The sequence below is a fragment of the Eucyclogobius newberryi genome, unplaced genomic scaffold, assembly GCF_026437365.1.
Source record: "Eucyclogobius newberryi isolate DKJ021-1_F unplaced genomic scaffold, fEucNew1.0.hap1 SCAF_17, whole genome shotgun sequence".
NCBI classification, from domain to species: domain Eukaryota; kingdom Metazoa; phylum Chordata; class Actinopteri; order Gobiiformes; family Gobiidae; genus Eucyclogobius; species Eucyclogobius newberryi.
The window spans coordinates 140,001-157,165 of record NW_027315801.1 but is presented as its reverse complement, the minus strand read 5'-3'; the positions used below and the strand labels follow the sequence as shown (position 1 = coordinate 157,165).

Here is a 17,165-nt window from a genome sequence, read left to right as displayed (position 1 = left end):
AAAGCATCTCAGTAAAATCATCAATAAAACTTTGGCAGTGCTGGGGAGGCTTGTATAAAACAATGAAGAGAATGGATGGAGACCGTTTTAGCTCCATTTTAAAGGATACATACTCAAATGATGAAAACACCCCAAAAGACAACCTGCAGGTCATTATTTCATCTCTAAAGACAGCACAGACTCCACCCCCTTTTTTGTTTTCTCGTGTTTCAGATTCAAACTTAAAGTTGGGTGGAGCAGATTCTATCAGAACTACATTTCCTGTGTTTTTGTCAAGCCATGTTTCAGTTAAAAACATAAAATCAAGATTATAAGAAGAAATAAAATTATTAATTAAGAGAGATTTGTTACATAAGGATCTGACATTTAGCACAGCAAGTTTCAGACTAGTTTCAGTGAGACTGGGCTTTATCTTTTCACAGGGAATATGAATCACATTTCTCAGATTGGGCCTGACTCGCATTTTGTTTTTCCATCTGTGTGATGATGTGACTGCAGAAATAGCACTAGGGGGGGCTCTTTTTACATAGGGCCCCGGGTTGGTTTGATTTTTAATGTGACAATAAGTCCCGGCAACGCTGAGACCCAGTGCATCCTAGCTATGGGAGATACCAGGTGAAAGGCGAGGTTGGATGGGTGGTGGGGCTTTTGTAGCCAAGGAGAGTTTGGGACCAGGTGAGAGGCGAGGGGGGATGGGTGGTGGGGCTTTTGTTGATGTAGTCGAAGACATAGCCCTTGCTATATTGGGCGTGAGTGGAGCCATCTTAATGCCTGATTTGATCAGACTTTCAAAATGGCTGGGAAGGCCCATGGGTGAGAGTGGAGATGAGAAGGAGAATGATGAATCTTTAGTGGGAGTAGATGTTGCAGGGGGAACCCAGGGCTGGTGTGAAGGGAGGGGCGATGACAGGGATGTTGTTGGGCTTGTCACAGATGGGTCCAAGGCCTTTGAAGATTGTTCCTTTGCTGGAGGCGGTGGAGGTGAATGCGGAGCAGCTGGAGCTGAATCCTTTGCTGGTGGTGGTGGAGCAGCTGCTGATGAATCCTTTGGTGGAGGCTGAGGTTGTGGTGCTTTTGATGTTGAAACATTGGCTCGGTCTCTGGCTGATGGAGCAGGAATTCTTCTCTCATTCCTCTCTTCTCTAACTATCTGCTCAGGACCCTGTCCAGGCCCAGTCCAATGCCTCAGAGCGTGGAGCAGGTTCTCTGTCAGCACCCTCACTCCACCTCTGCATAGGTGGGGGCCATTTCTCTTAAACAGGTCCTCTCGTTTCCAGAATAGATAGAAGTTCTCAATGTAGTGTAGTCCTCTCGGGGAACACTCTTTGGACAGCCATGTGTTCAGCTGAAGAAGCCGGCTAAACTTGTTTATCCTCCTGTTGATGTTTGGAAGAGGTCCACTTATGAATGTTTTGATTTCCATTTTATCAAGCACGTCGAATAACTTCAAGAAGTCTTTTTTCAAAACTTCAGTCTGTCCACTGCACCCACGTGCACAATCAGCTGTTTAGCTCCTCCATGCTTAGCCATAATATTTGGAAGGAGTGACGTTATCTCATAAACAGTGGCGCTTGGAAAAGAATGTGTGTTTATCTTTTCATGCATCACGTGACTTATCGCGCCGTCCCCAACCAAAACAATAATAGATCCATACAATATAATAGATCCATATGATCTATAGATCCATGCTAAGTGTTGTGGTTATGGATCTATTATAAGTGGTTCATTCACAAACGGCACATTTGTGTTTTCGCTGTCCAAACATTTCAAAAACGATTTCAGTTCTGAGGAAAAGGCTCAATGATCAGTATTTGGGGACATTTTGGAACAATAGACTGTACTGTGCAAAAATATTATAGTAATATTTTTTTAGGGCTGCAACAGAAGTTTATTCGTCAGCAATATTTGTTTGAAGGCTCAAGGTTTCAAGAACATTTTAATTTGACAAATAACAGTATTAGTGATGCACATCAAAACCTATATAGATTTAAAAAAAAAAATTTGGCATTTCGTTTAGAGTCTGTTTAGAGTTACAATGATCAAAATATATTTACAATTGTCGACTATAATGATTATTCAGATTAATAGTTGCAGCCCTGGTTTTTGTATTACATTGCCGCTTCATTACTTCTGATATAGAAAAAATATTGTAAAATAAAACTTTCAAGATTGATATGGATTTTTTTCAGTATCGATTCTTGTTCAAGTGAGTTCAAATATCTAGTGTTCTATCTATTCTATTGCGCACAATAAAATGTGAGAATTAGTCCTAAAACCCAACAACCTATTGCATAATACTACAATAAATGATTTAATGACAATGTTGTTGTTTTTTTCCTTTATTTGTCACATTTGGTTTGATCCTTGATGCAGTTTTGATCTTATATTCACTTATGTGGTTGGGCCATGTAATAACAATCACATTTGACCTTTGTGGATGAATAAAATTAATTCTAATCTTCAGTAACATATATAACATATATATGACTACCACTCTAGATGCCATCTACAGGTGTTTATGTGACAGTAGGTAATTGAAATAAACAACTCAAAAAGGTTAGAGTATAATTCCATCTGAAAAAGTGGTGGAATGAAGTTATGCCTGGAATTAGCCTTAACTGTGGCTTCAAAGTGTGTCTTCCTCCATGCATTCTTTGGCTTGTTATCTGGTTTGCATCTGACTAGTATCCTTTACACGGCTGTCCCCATCATCTTTTATTCACCGTTTTTCAGGCCGGGGAGGACACGGATCACATGACTCGCTGTGGGGGACACTCTGGAGGTGTATCAGGTGACATCCAACTCACATATTACTCCATATCATTTCCCTGTAGGCTGCAATGATCAATCGACTAATCATGACTTGACTAGACTATAAAAAATACTCGTAGTTATCTGGTCTATATAAACTCTAAAACACCATTGTGGCTTTATTAAATCAAAATGTCATAATAAATAATAAACTGATTTTTAACCATTCACTTTATATGTAAATATTATCCATCTAGAAGCGTTCAGTCACCACATTTTAAGCCTTTGTTTGGGAATGTATTTAAAACGTAGCATATCTTCTTAGAATATTGTAGGTTTTTTTGCAAACTTATCATTTGAATCTGGCTCTATTGTCCAAAGATGGCGTCATTCCACAGTATAACCACTTTTCCAAATCTCCTCCAAATCTCTTCGCACACACACTGTAACTAACAGGCCAGAAGTAACACCCTTAAGCAATATTCATTTGAGCATTTCAAAGCACTTCATTTGCACATTTAAATAAAGTAAATTGTACATAACTGTATTTATTAAGTGGTCTTTCCTTGTACAATGTTTCTCTCCAGGACACACTGGCACTGTCATTGGAAGCTGCTGGTCTCGCTGGAGGAGGTGAAAGATCTAAGTTACCAATTATAACAAATGGTGTTTGTGCAAAATCCATTAGAGAATGTATAAAATGGTAAGGTGTTTGTTACTGTGTTTTAAGTGTTTTAATGAATTGTAGTAGAAAAAGCTTCAGTTGTAGTCATCTGGACTCAGTTTGAAAAAATATATTATTATTATTTTTTCAAACTGAGTCCAGATGACTACAACTGAAGCTTTTTCTACTATGGAACACGCCTGGACGAATGAGGGATTACACCGACATATTTAATGAATTGTGTTTAAACTATTGAATGTCACTTGCTCCCTGCTCTAGTGTCCAGGTGGAAAAGAGGTCCCCTATGAAACAAGTGCTTAGAGGTTAAAAAAGCTAAGTTTCTTTATTTTTTTTGTGTCACAAACTGTGAGTCTCTCTGTGGTCAGATCAAGAAGCTATGAAGAAATTGCACAACACAGAACTTCACTGCTCTTCAAATATGAGTCTCTGAGTGCTCTCCTCGCCCTCAGTCTCTTCTCCAGCGCAGACAGGGCAGGTCAGACGCCTATCTGCAGTGGGACAGTGCAGAACTGGTGCTTCATGAAGTGAATGAGGTGTTTCAAATGAAGACGCACTTGCATTACTTCTCGTCACTGTGTATCACTTTTACCTCTGGGGGTCCACGGCGTCACACACAGACTGCTTTCTGCGCTGTTCTGACTCGTGGTTCTGACTCGTGGTGCTGAACTTATGTTTCATATTTAACACGAAAAGAGCAAGGGCTCAAGGCAGGAGGGAAGCGAATGCACACATAATTCTCCTCTCATATTCTTCAGATACGCCGCAAATTCAAGAGTGTCAATTCCACAGTGTCATTTTCAACACTTTCACAATGTCATGTTGGCTCCACACTAGAATGAGCTAGAACTACACTTTTCAAAGTGTTGCATGCTTTACACTGGCAGAACAATACAACAACACTCCTGATAGTTGGATTTAACACTTATTATTAGTCCATTTGTTGACACTAGTGTAGAGTGCAAAACTAATGACACTAAATTGACATTTTGAGTGTTATTCATTTTATACTATTTAAGTACAGTTCTTTTGACACTAAATAGTGTACATTTGGTTTAACCGTATTTATGATCCCCTCACAATTGGAATATGGCAAAAAAAACACAAACTGTAACTGTAAAATAAGGACACCCAATAACAGCAGCATTCAGTTAAAAAGGTCAAAAAAATGTGGCCAAAAAATGGTCAAAAAATGTCCATTACATTTGAAAATTGGACATCAAAAGGTTTGTAATAATGTAAATCCCTAAGTTTTATAACAGAAAAGAAGTACTCTGTGTCCTCAACAGTATGTGTTCATCAAAATAATGTGTATCCACTTTACAAGTCATAAGAAATGCACATCATTCACAATAATGTAGGTCATATTTTTCCAGTGTGACCAGAAGTGCAAAGACAGTGCAACAGTCGAAACATTTACATATTTAAGATAAGATAAAGGGTTCTGAGGTTGCAGGGATGTCAAAACTTTCAAAGTTCTCAAAGTTTTATATTTTTAAGTTTTGAAAGATGTCAGTTTATAACCCTTTCCTATACTTACAAATAAGAGTCGTATAATATTTCAATTCCCACAATCGAAGTAAAACCCCAAAATGTTTTGAGGGTTTTCCAAAATGAAACATTTTCAAACGACATTTTGGGGGTTTTCAATGCTTTATTTTTTCCAAACGTTTCAGTAATTTGCCAGCAGTAAATTTCAAAATTTTCTTTCTTCTAAATTTTAGACTTTTCACAAAATCTTCACCAAAACATTCCGCTGTCACGGCTTCTGCCATTGCAAAGTTTCTAGTTAGGCCTAAGCGCCACAAGCTGGCGAGAGGTGCCAAAGTGCACACGCCAGCGCCAGCGCCCAAACACCTACTAACGCACCCATACACTCGCGCACGTCCCGTGACACGTAGGGCCCGGTAGGGCAGCTGTTAGTGCTCTCTCTTCACAGCAAGAAAGTCCTGGGGGTGGCTTTCTGTGTGGAGTTTGCATGTTCTCCCCGTGTCTGCGTAGGTCCTCTTCTGGGTGCTCTGGGCTCCCCTTCCACTAAAAACCATGGATCTATTACAATATCTGGATAGGGTGTGGCTCGCTGCAGCATGTCGCAGACTCCCCCAGTGGCCACTCCATTGGTACTGCAGCCAAAGAAACCGTGCGTCCAGAAAGCTTTTTTTCCCTAGCGCGCAATGTAACGAAAAACTGCTCGTGTTCGGCTGAAAAAGCACCTAGAGCTTTCAGAAAAGTCGGATATAGCGGCAATTCTTACCTATTTATGGGTCATAGACTTTTTCTAATTTTTAAGATTCTTCAGTTGTCTTTAAAACGCATTCTAAGCTGTAGCTTCGGCTACGCTCTAGTGCGCCGCTCTAGCCCAGCTCGTGACAGTCTAGACCAATCAGAGCGCGTGTAGGTGATGTGAACTGCTACAAATGAGCTACAGGCGTAAAACTATGATCCATGAGTTCAATAACTGAACAAATCATGGAACTAATGACCACCACGGATCTGAGGGCCCCTGAGGGCCCCTGAGGGCCGTGGATCTATTACTCAGAAGCGATGTCTTGAAATGTTTCTGCCTGAAAAACTAAATCACGTAATAAATGCTCTGGAAATGGAATGTTTTGCCAAGTATAAACTAATTGATGTTACGTTTCGTGATTCATCAGTTTTGTTCTGACAAGAAACCGACTTAATCATGACTTTAGCATGTTTTGTAGATAAACATGTCATCTGAACACATTTGACATGTTGTAGAATGATATGATTAAAATCCGTATTTTAAGAAATCAATGTTAGATCAAACATTCCATGAACTTAATAAGGACCAGAATTATTTCCATTGTCAGAGAAAAAGTTTCTTGAAACCAGTTGTTTAATATTTCGCTTTATCTCACATTGCGCTGCTCTAGTAACTCTCTCTGATTGGTCAGTACGATCACATGGTACGCAAACCGGCTGCAGACCTACGTCACTTCCGGGCTGCAGTGTCCGAAGAGCTAACGGCTAACTGGCGACATGCGCTACTGAGCAGCTCTCATTGACCTGAATGGGCGGCCATCTTGGCTGCTGGGGGCTTGTGTGTTGTGAGAGTGGACAACAGATTAAAATTAGCCCATCGCTAATCCGGCATGTTTACAGCATGTGTTTCATGTATGTTCATTAACATGCACTGCCCCCACCAAATAAATATAATATATGAAATTAATTTATTTGGGAAAAATGTAAGACTATTATCATAAACACCCATCCGAAACGCCCATTTAGCCCAAGTCGCTCGGTAAGCAAAGTCGCTCACGTGCGTTCCCCAACTGTCGCAGAATGTTGGTGCTTTGTGACATCATCGTCATATGGCATCTGTTGTTGTTGTTGTTGTGTTACTTTTGCGTTTGGCAGCCAACTGAAAAGGTGCTGTAGATGTATGTCTTCAAAGCATGTGTTCTACACTACGCCGCAAAAACAGGAGAGAAAGAGCGAAAGAGAGAGGCGAGAGCACCAGTCAAAAAATGCATAATAGAGAAGAAAAAAACATATATAAGTCGCACTGGAGTATGAAATGCGGTTGCAAGTGTGAAAACAACCAATAATGTTTTCACACTTGCAACCGCAAGTTTTCGTCGTGTCGTTGCGATGTGCCTTGGCTCTGAGTCCCCCGGCTCCGGCCCCGCCCCCCGGCTCCGGCCCCGCCCCCCGGCCGGCGCCGTACCGCGTTTACACAAAGGAGGAACTCATGAAACTGCGGAGAACAGTCGTCTTACCCGGAGATCGTCACGTTATCCCGGCGGATATCCTAAGGAAAACGCAACGAGGCAGACGGGCTGGACGTAACTCCGAGAGAAGAGAGGAGAAAACAGGAAGTCGGTTCCTGCCGTTGTCATGGGTAACGTGAGGTCCCTTCAAAATAAAATGACGGAAATAGCGAGCCTCATGCGGTCCCAGAGGATTTATAGGGACAGCAGCGTCTTGATTTTCACAGAGACCTGGTTAACAGCAGAAATGCCAGACTCTATTGTAGGTTTGGACAATTTTCATCTGCTGCGGGCGACAGAACGAGAGAATCCGGGAAGAAAAGAGGTGGAGGTCTGGCGGTGTATGTGAACACGAGCTGGTCCAAACCCGAACACTGCACAGTGAAGGAGCAGCTATGTAACAAGGATATTGAACTATTGGCTATTGGCATGAGGCCATATTATCTGCCCCGGGAGTTCTCATGTGATTTTGATCGCAGTCTATGTGGCCCCGTCTGCCAATGCTGAAGATGCTTGTGAAGCACTGCTCTCCTGCACTTGTAGGCTGCAAACACAGCATCCACAGGCTCTCTTCCTCATCTCTGGTGACTTTAACCACGCTTCTCCCTCTTCTGTTCTACCAACATACACCCAGTATGTTACCTGCCCCACCAGAGAGAATAGAACATTGGACTTGTTTTTTGCCAACACCAAAGAGGCTTATTCTTCTTCTCCCCTCCCTCCCCTGGGCAGCTCGGACCACAACCTTGTACATCTGAGGCCTGTGTATGAACCCATCGTGCGCAGGCAGCCTGTGGTGTCCCGTGAGGTGAGGATGTGGTCTGCTGAGAGCGAGGAGGCTCTGAGGGACTGCTTCAGCACCACTGTCTGGACTGAGCTTTATGACCCACATGGGGAGGACATCAACACCATCACAGAGTGCATCACGGACTACATCAACTTCTGTTTTGAGAACATTGTTCCCTCCCGGACGGTGCGGTGTTTTCCAAACAACAAGCCATGGATTAACCGTGAACTGAAGGCTCTGCTGAAGGAGAAGAAGAGAGCCTTCAGGTCAGGGAACAAGGAGGAGCTGAGGACTGTGCAGAAGGAGCTGAGGAGGAAGATCAGGCAGGCTGAGGCCGGCTACAAGAGGAGGATGGAGGAGCAGCTGCAGCAAAAGAACATTCAGGGAGTGTGGAGGAGCCTGAAAACCATCTCGGGCTTCAAAATCCCCCCTGCCCAGACAGAGGGGAATCTACAGTGGGTGAATGATTTAAATGCTCACTTCTTGAGGTTTGATCGGTCACCCGCCCCTCCCCCTGCACAGCTGCATGCTCCCTCTTCCACAGCTGGACAATGTCCTGCATCTGTTCCTCTTCGCTTATCTGCCCCGGACCATCAGCTCCCCACTTCGCCTGGACTCACCCATCCCCCCAGCACACGGTCCCCCTGCCAACCACTGACTGTCACAGTAGCACAGGTGAGGAGTGAGCTGAAGAGGATTAAAGTGAGGAAAGCAGCAGGACCTGATGGCATCAGCCCCAGGCTCCTTAAGTCCTTCGCAGATGAACTGTGTGGAGTTATGGAGCATGTCTTCAACATGAGCCTGAAGCTGAGGGTGGTACCACAGGTCTGGAAGACCTCCTGTCTGGTACCTGTGCCCAAGACACCGCGCCCCATAGACCTCAACAGCTTCAGGCCAGTGGCTCTCACGTCCCACCTGATGAAGACACTGGAGCGGCTAGTCCTGGACCACCTCCGCTCCACCGTGAGCTCAGCCATGGACCCGCTGCAGTTTGCATATCGGTCTGGCATCGGAGTGGAGGACGCCGTCACCTGGAAAAGCCTGGCAGCTCTGTGAGGATTCTGTTCTTCGATCTTTCCAGCGCCTTCAACACCATCCAGCCGCTGCTCCTGAGGGACAAGCTGGAGATGGCTTGTGTGGAGTATGACCTGGCAGAGTGGATCCTGGACTACCTCACAGACCGACCCCAGTTTGTGAGAGCCCGGAACTGTGTGTCTGACACTCGGACCTGCAGTGTGGGGGCGCCCCAGGGCACTGTCCTCGCGCCCTTTCTCTTCACCCTTTACACTGCAGACTTCAGACATGACACGGACAGCTGTGTCCTGCAGAAGTTCTCTGACGACTCTGCCATCATCGGACTCATCACGGACGACGATGACGCGGAGTACAGAGGACTGGCGCAGGACTTTGTGGACTGGTGTCAGTGGAACCACCTCCTCATCAACGCGGGGAAGACCAAGGAGATGGTGGTGGATTTCCGCAGACGCCACCCCACTGCCCCCTCACCAGTGAACATCCAGGGACGGGACATTGAGAGAGTGGACTCATACAAGTACCTGGGTGTTCATCTGAACCACAAACTGGACTGGACTCATAACACAGACGCACTGTACAGGAAGAGCCAGAGTCGGCTCTACCTCCTGAGGAGACTCAGGTCTTTTGGAGTGACAGGGCCACTCCTGAAGACCTTCTACGACTCTGTGGTGGCATCAGCCCTCCTGTACGGTGTGGCCTGCTGGAGCAGCAGCATCACAGAGAGGGAGAGGAAGAGGCTGGACAGCGTCATCAAGAAGTCCAGCTCCGTCCTGGGCTGTGCTCTGGACTCGGTGCAGGAGGTGGGGGACAGAAGGGTCCTGGCTAGATTCACATCTATGCTGGACCATGAGTGTCACCCCCTGCAGGACACTCTCTCCGCTCTGGAGAGACTGATCCACCCTCGATGTGTGAAGGAAAGGTTCCGTAGGTCTTTCCTTCCTGCTGCTGTCAGACTTTATAACAAAAACTGTTAGTACTGAACACTCGCAATACTGACCTAACCTAATACTGATGTGCAATTCTGTCATATGTGCAATTGCTGTTGGAATTCATGTGCAATCTATGTGCTGTCGTGACACATATTCATGTGCAATTACTGTCGGGATCACATGCAATGGTATTTATTTATTTATTTATTTGTCTATGGGAGTTTTTATTTATTTATAGGAGATCTTCTACTGAAAGTGTTTTTCAGACTTCCTATAAGTGATCTGTTCTTCTGGATCTACCTGCGTTGCACCAATGAAATTTCCCCATGTGGGACAATAAAGGAATATCTTATCTTATCTTATTTATACTTATATACTTATACTCCGGAGCGACTTATATGTGATATTAAGATAAGATAAGATAAGATAAGATATTCCTTTATTGTCCCACATGGGGAAATTTCATTGGTGCAACGCAGGTAGATACAGAGGTAGATACAGAAGAACAGATCACTTATAGGAAGTCTGAAAAACACTTTCAGTAGAAGATCTCCTATAAATAAATAAAAACTCCCATAGACAAATAAATAAATAAATACCATTGCATGTGATCACGACAGTAATTGCACATGAATATGTGTCACGACAGCACATAGATTGCACATGAATTTCACAGTAATTGCACATGAATTGCACATGAATTCCAACAGCAATTGCACATATGACAGAATTGCACATCAGTATTAGGTTAGGTCAGTATTGCGAGTGTTCAGTACTAACAGTTTTTGTTATAAAGTCTGACAGCAGCAGGAGGGAAAGACCTACGGAACCTTTCCTTCACACATCGAGGGTGGATCAGTCTCTCACTGAAGCTGCTCTCCAGAGCGGACAGAGTGTCCTGCAGGGGGTGACACTCATGGTCCAGCATAGATGTGAATCTAGCCAGGACCCTCCTGTCCCCCACCTCCTGCACCGAGTCCAGAGCACAGCCCAGGACGGAGCTGGACTTCTTGATGACTCTGTCCAGCCTCTTCCTCTCCCTCTCTGTGATGCTGCTGCTCCAGCAGGCCACACCGTACAGGAGGGCTGATGCCACCACAGAGTCGTAGAATATAAGTATAAGTCGCACCCCGGCCAAAACTATGAAAAAAGGTGCGACTTAAAGTCCGTAAAATACGGTATACAGAATATGACCATGCATTATGCAGTCACTCGGTTGGTATCCAAGTGTTATATTACCGCCAGACTTTATTCTTTAGGCTTTGTTCTTTTTTCAATAGCAGAGTGGTGGAATGATGGGATGTTGGCGCTGTGTGATATCACAAAGCATGTGTGACATCACAAAGCAAGTGTGCATGGCCTCGCGATGGTTTCTATGAACAACAATAAAACCTGCCCTGTTTTACCTTTTAGTGTAAAACACATACTTGAAGAACCTACTACTACAATAGGTGGAGATAAATGCACCTTTTGAGTTGGCTGCCAACTGCCATTAAAAGTAACACAACAACCTTAGAAATTCAATCCAATTCTATATCTGTGTGTGAACGGTCAGGATCTTGACTTCAACGAGTTTGAGGAGACAAATAAATAAGGTGAGCCAAGTTATTTACTATAAGTTACTTTTACAACAGTGGTGAATACCTGTAAAGGGCGGCAGTAACTGTCGGCGATTCGAATCTCTCCTGGTCAGATCCCCTGACCCCCGGATTGAGCGAACGTGTGCGAAAGTGTGCGAACGTGTGCGAACGTGTGCGAACGTGTGCGAACGTGTGCGAACGTGTGCGAACGTGTGCGAACGTGTAACTGCAGATAAGTGAATATTATTTGAGTCAAGAACATAATCCTACATCAACAGAGCATAGCTACATCATATGAACGCAGATCATTTACAAAATCAAAAATCAGTGCAGTTCTTTGGATACGTCCTATTTTTTGCCTTCTTAATGAAGATAAGTTATCTTAAGTTGGGAGCAGGACCACACCCCTTTCACGATCCTTCCGGCAGCTACTCTATTTAAGCATCCAGGTCACACGCATCAGCGTTCATGCCCCTCTCACCCTCTTCTAATTATCCTAAGTTATCTCTTAGATAGGGTTCACTAGCAAGGACCATGACCCCAGCTACGATGCAAAGTGTTTATTGGCAGGCGAGAAACATGAGCAACACAAATGGACAGAAGTTGATGCCGTTTTGGGGTTTCTTGCAATGAGGTCTGAAGGCTCCCGGGCCTCGATACCCCCAAAAGAAGCTTAACAGAGCCAGTGCGGATTGGCAGAATGGAGAACGCGGAGGTAATGGTGGATGTAGACCTTGAAGGCCATGGAGAACCAGTGCTCCATGATAATGAGGCAACTCCTTAACTGGAGGAAGATGTGGCAGCGCCAATGTGGGAAAAGTTTGGTAGGAAATGTGGGGACCAGGCGAGGATCAACTTTAAGTAAAGGATGAACCAGACCCTGCTGCAATCTGGCCTTGGTCGGTAGAGAGGATTAAATCCTGAGGGGAAGTGCCACTTGACGACCTGTACGTGAGGCCTGGGAAGATGGCAAAGGGGCTCAGAATAGATTTAGCTTTGAACAAGTCAATCGTGTTTGAACTACCACTGTAGTCCTGCTTGTTTTAGGGGAAGACTAAGCGTTGGTTGGAGGTCCTTGATGCCGGGATGAGGACTGTTGTGGACAAGGCAACCTCTGAGCAAGGGAACAAGCCTGAAAAGATGTCAATGCCGCTCGGGTAGCTTTGAATACCTGCAAATGGAGACTGGTAGGTGAATGGGAAGTAATAAGTTAATAAGGAAGGTTAAACGCGGTAAAGGTAGATTGAAGCCATGATGGAAGGAACAGAATCTGAGCTGGGTGGTCTAGGAAGAGAAGGTCGTCTGAAGCGGGGCTTACGTGTAGAACGTGGTAGCTGAGGATGGAGGAACTGGGGTCGATGACTGTTCCACCTCGGTAATACATGTTCTGAATGTATTTGTTGATGGCGTCAGTGAATTTCAACGGTATCGATCTAAAATAAGTCAGCCAAAGACATGCAAACTCACAGATGAACTGGTCAAGCTAGGGGGAACAACCACTTGCCTTAAAGTAACCCCCAAACCGGCTGATAGAACAGCATATCGAGTAGAGCAGCAACTTGATGGACTGGATGAGAATGACAACGCTTTGGAGTGATGAACCTAAGACGTTAGGGTCGGGAGGTAGGAGATTATGGGGCTTGTCCCAAGGGGATGATCTGCATGGTAAAGTTGGGATGTCCAAGCTGCTGTTTGGAGTATGAGGAGAAGGTTCCTGAGACGAGAGCTCTGGTTTACCATCAGGTTGGTACCTGGGATCTCCCAGAACATGGAAGGACCAGCATCCCGGTGCCCGAAGGGGCGGTATCCCGGTGCCCAAAGAGGCGGCATCCCGGTGCCCGAAGAGGTGGAATTCCGGTGCCCAAAGAGGCGGCATCCCGGTGCCCGAAGAGGGAAGAGGCAGGAAGAGTGAAGAGGCAGGAAGAGGGAAGAGGCGGCATCTGGGAAGAGGTCGGAAGAGGCTGCATGAGGAAAGAGGCGAGAAGAGGCTGCATGAGGGAAGAGAGAAGAAGCGGCATCCCGGTGCCCGAATACGGCTCTTGGGAATTAATGGATTAGGAGATGCCAGCTGATACTACGACAAGACCGATATGAGCAAATCCGGGATGACCATCCACGATTTAAAAATAGTGGATGAAAAATAGGTATGATGGAAGTAGCTTAGGTGGCATGAGTTTGCTTGGCAAAGCTAGCATGAGTCAGGTCCCCTGTCCTAAGACCCTCCTTCTCGGCAAGGAAAAAACTACAAAACCTCTTTGGGAAAAAGTAGAAACCTTGAGGAGTCCAAAGTGAAGGGGGGAATCCGACTCTCTCGGACGGACAGGCATCAAGCTTCAAATAGCAGCTAGACTGGAGTTGGGACCACTCAGGTGGAGAACTAGTACAGATAATAGAACAGTTCAATTGGAGTTTAAGGGGTATCTGGGCCTGAAAGAAGTCGGGACGCGACCTGCGAGAAGCTGACCTGGGATTTAATTGGTTCGGCAGGACATGAAAGCGTGAGGCTGAAAGCGTGAGGCTGAAAGTATTCTGGCGTGGAGAACGGTGGGTAGACGCAGCCCTTCTGGGTTAGAGCAAGAGGGCAATCCTGTGCTTGAGGAGGCTGGAGTGGATGAGGAGGCTGGAGTGGATCCTGGCAAAACTGGAACTGGAAGGGGCGTGGTCCTGCTTAACTTAAGATAACAAACTTAATTTCATGTATTGAGGCCCAGGAGCTTACAGCCCTCATCTCCAGAAGCTCCAAAACAGCATTCATTTCTTTACATTCATGTTTCATGTTCTCGTATGTCATTGCCTCTTTGCCTCTTAGCTGGGGTTGTGGTCCTTGCTAGTGAATGCCTATTTATCTCATAGGCAATAGAATTAGGCCTAATTTTTTGCTTTGTTTTGCTTTCTTTTCTTTCAGATTTCTGTTCCAAAGATGATGAAAGCTTACAATGATCTCCCAGAAACAATGAATCCCGATACTTTCCCTGCCAAACTCTGGTGTATGGTGAACGACCCCGCCAACGTCGCCATCTCCTGGGACAACACTGGCGACTTTGTTGTTATTTGCCAGCCGCTTTTTGAGGAGTTTGTCCTGTCTCACTGTTACAAAAAGAATGAAGGCAACTTTGCCTATTTCAAAACTACAAAATTTTCCAGCTTTGTGCGCCAGCTCAACCTTTATGGCTTCAAGAAAAAAGAACCCCTGTCCAACACAGATTCTTCTTCCCCCTTTCTTCATTTCCTCAACCCAAACTTCAAGCGTGATAAACCTGCACTGCTAATCAATTTAAAGAGATTAACGGTAGATAATAAGGCCAAGATGGATCGTGGTATTGAAGTAAAGAGTCGACCACGAAGACAATCACACCATGCGTGCCATGACGAGGAGGATAACTCTGAGAGACATTCGATGAAGGGTAATTGTTACTTGTAGAAATGGGAGGGGGTTTGTTGGGGGGACTGTCAAATATCCAATCCTGAAAGCTCTTCTAATGTTTTTTAGGTAGAGCAGGTAATCGGCCGTTTCATCCATACACCTACAGGAAGCCAGTGACACCCGAAACTGGAACCCCAGACCCATCACGTCACCTGGCATCAGGGCACTTTGTGCCATCCTTAGGACATCCCTACTCCGCAGTGCCATCTTCTGCCCTCCAGCAAGGTGTGACATATGGTATCAACTATGGGGTCCCAGATTTTACAGGACTACAGCCTCAAAATGAGCAGTACTACTACCCATGTAAGAAATACAGTACTACCTAAAACTGAATTACATATCAAAAGGTTACTATTTGCTTTCATATACATGTTTCCTTGTATTGTCATTTTGTCCTCTCAAAGCTTGTCAGCACATGCAACTTATGCCAAATGGTCTGAATGTGCCCTTTCCATCAATGAGCTACAACTGGGTAAGTTCTATTGAAATAAGCTTTTTACATGTATTGTATATATCTTGTGTATTTTTGACCAATGACTTCTTGCTTGGTGACTGTTTTAAGAAAAATAATATACATATTTATGTATTGTTTATTTAGGCTAATTACCCTCTCAACCTTGGAGGTGATGGTCCTGGCCCAAGCTCACCGAACAAGAATAAAGACAACAATAAAACTGACTGAGTCCTGAAATACAGTCCTCTCTTCCTTCACAAGGAGTGAAGGGCCTTTCAGCTGTGGGCCCCTGCAGACGCAACACCCTGAGGTGGATTCTAACTGCAACTTTGACAATCAATAAAGAATGTCCAGACAATATTTCAGTTTGACTGTTTTACTGAAAAAAGTACAGCATCAGGCTGAGCCAAATAATATGTCTGTTTGCCGTAACCCGAGCGACCCGGTATGAAACTAGACGACTGAAAAAAAAAAAATCAGCATTTTGTTAAAAAAACGCCAATATTTCACCGACTCACCGACCGTACTGTCCAAAAGTCGCGCAACTTTATTTTCGGTCCTTCTTCTGTATTAAACAGATCATGCAGGTAGGAACCCATATTGCCTGTAACATGTTGATTTGATTCTGTCAGCGCCACTGTCCTGGCCACCGCTCATACCGTTCTATGTCATGGTGTGGCTTCATTTAAATTTGACTTACGCTATGCATTCTGGGAGGGAAACACGCCCAGCAGCATCATCACAACAAACATGGCAGCGCCCGTGTCCCCCGCATGTTCCCCCCACTCGCCTTCACTACCAAAATAAAGGATAACGGCGTACAAAAGGTCCATTGAATTATCTAAAAATCTGAATTTTGATCTTTTTTTTTTTGCCTTCAAAGTAAAAAAAAATAAGAATTTACCTACCGACCGATCCACTTGAAAAATGTTGGGTCGGGTTACAGCAAACAGACAATTTATTTGGGGCAGCCTCATCATTACTTATGTTGTAGTAACTGGCTAACAGCGTGTACGTCTTCTAAATCAAAACTTAACAAGTTTCTGTGGAACTCAGATCACCAGCGCCATCTGTCGGTATAAACATCTGGTTCTACAACTGAAGGAAAACTTGTGTTTCATTGTTTTAACAATAAAGCAATAAATAGCCATAAAAAAATACCAAAAATTATTCGTGAGCCGATCTGAGGTCCAGCAAAGTACTCACGCCTCCATCTTGTAAAATCCATTGACAAGTCTGGCCATGTTTCCATCTTTTTGTCAGCTCTTCTTTGTTTGCAATTGTCATGTGACCCACAGTGGATTTGTCATGTGACCCACAGTGGATTTGTCATGTGACCCACAGTGGATTTGTCATGTGACCCACAGTGGATTTGTCATGTGACCCACAGTGGAGAAAGGCTTTGGTGAATTGGTGCTAAGGAGGTGAGTCTTCTTCCGATCAAAGACTCTCTTCCCATTGAGACGCCCTTTAACAGAGCAAATTAGTCTTTCTCAAAAACCACTCCACCAAGCAGCTCTTTCGACTATGAAAATTCCACTTGATCCCTTTTCTTTTCCCTCTTTCAGAGAAGTGTTCGAACAACTCTGGCTCTTCCATAGCTTTGGTGTTTGACTAAAACAAAAGTTAAGAGACCTTTTGGCTTCAAACCTCATACACCAAACACCAGGAGTGGGAATATTTTGTGGAGGCGCCGAGGATAATGGTATCAATCATTTTTGTGGAAACATTTGCTCAAACTGCTGGTGGTGTTCTAAATGTTTAGTTCTAAGTGTTTTAAATAAAATGT

General features: G+C 44.5%; 1 protein-coding gene across 1 annotated transcript; it reads left to right on the top strand.

Moving 5' to 3' along the window:
• The first annotated feature begins 2,725 nt into the window (after window positions 1-2,725).
• Window positions 2,726-15,604, top strand: LOC140362539 (uncharacterized). Its single transcript, XM_072448626.1, has 5 exons — window positions 2,726-2,791; window positions 14,404-14,902; window positions 14,989-15,225; window positions 15,327-15,394; window positions 15,521-15,604. The coding sequence occupies exons 2-5, from the start codon at window positions 14,419-14,421 to the stop codon at window positions 15,602-15,604; spliced, it is 873 nt and encodes a 290-aa protein (XP_072304727.1). The 5' UTR covers window positions 2,726-2,791; window positions 14,404-14,418.
• Window positions 15,605-17,165: the final 1,561 nt, after the last annotated feature.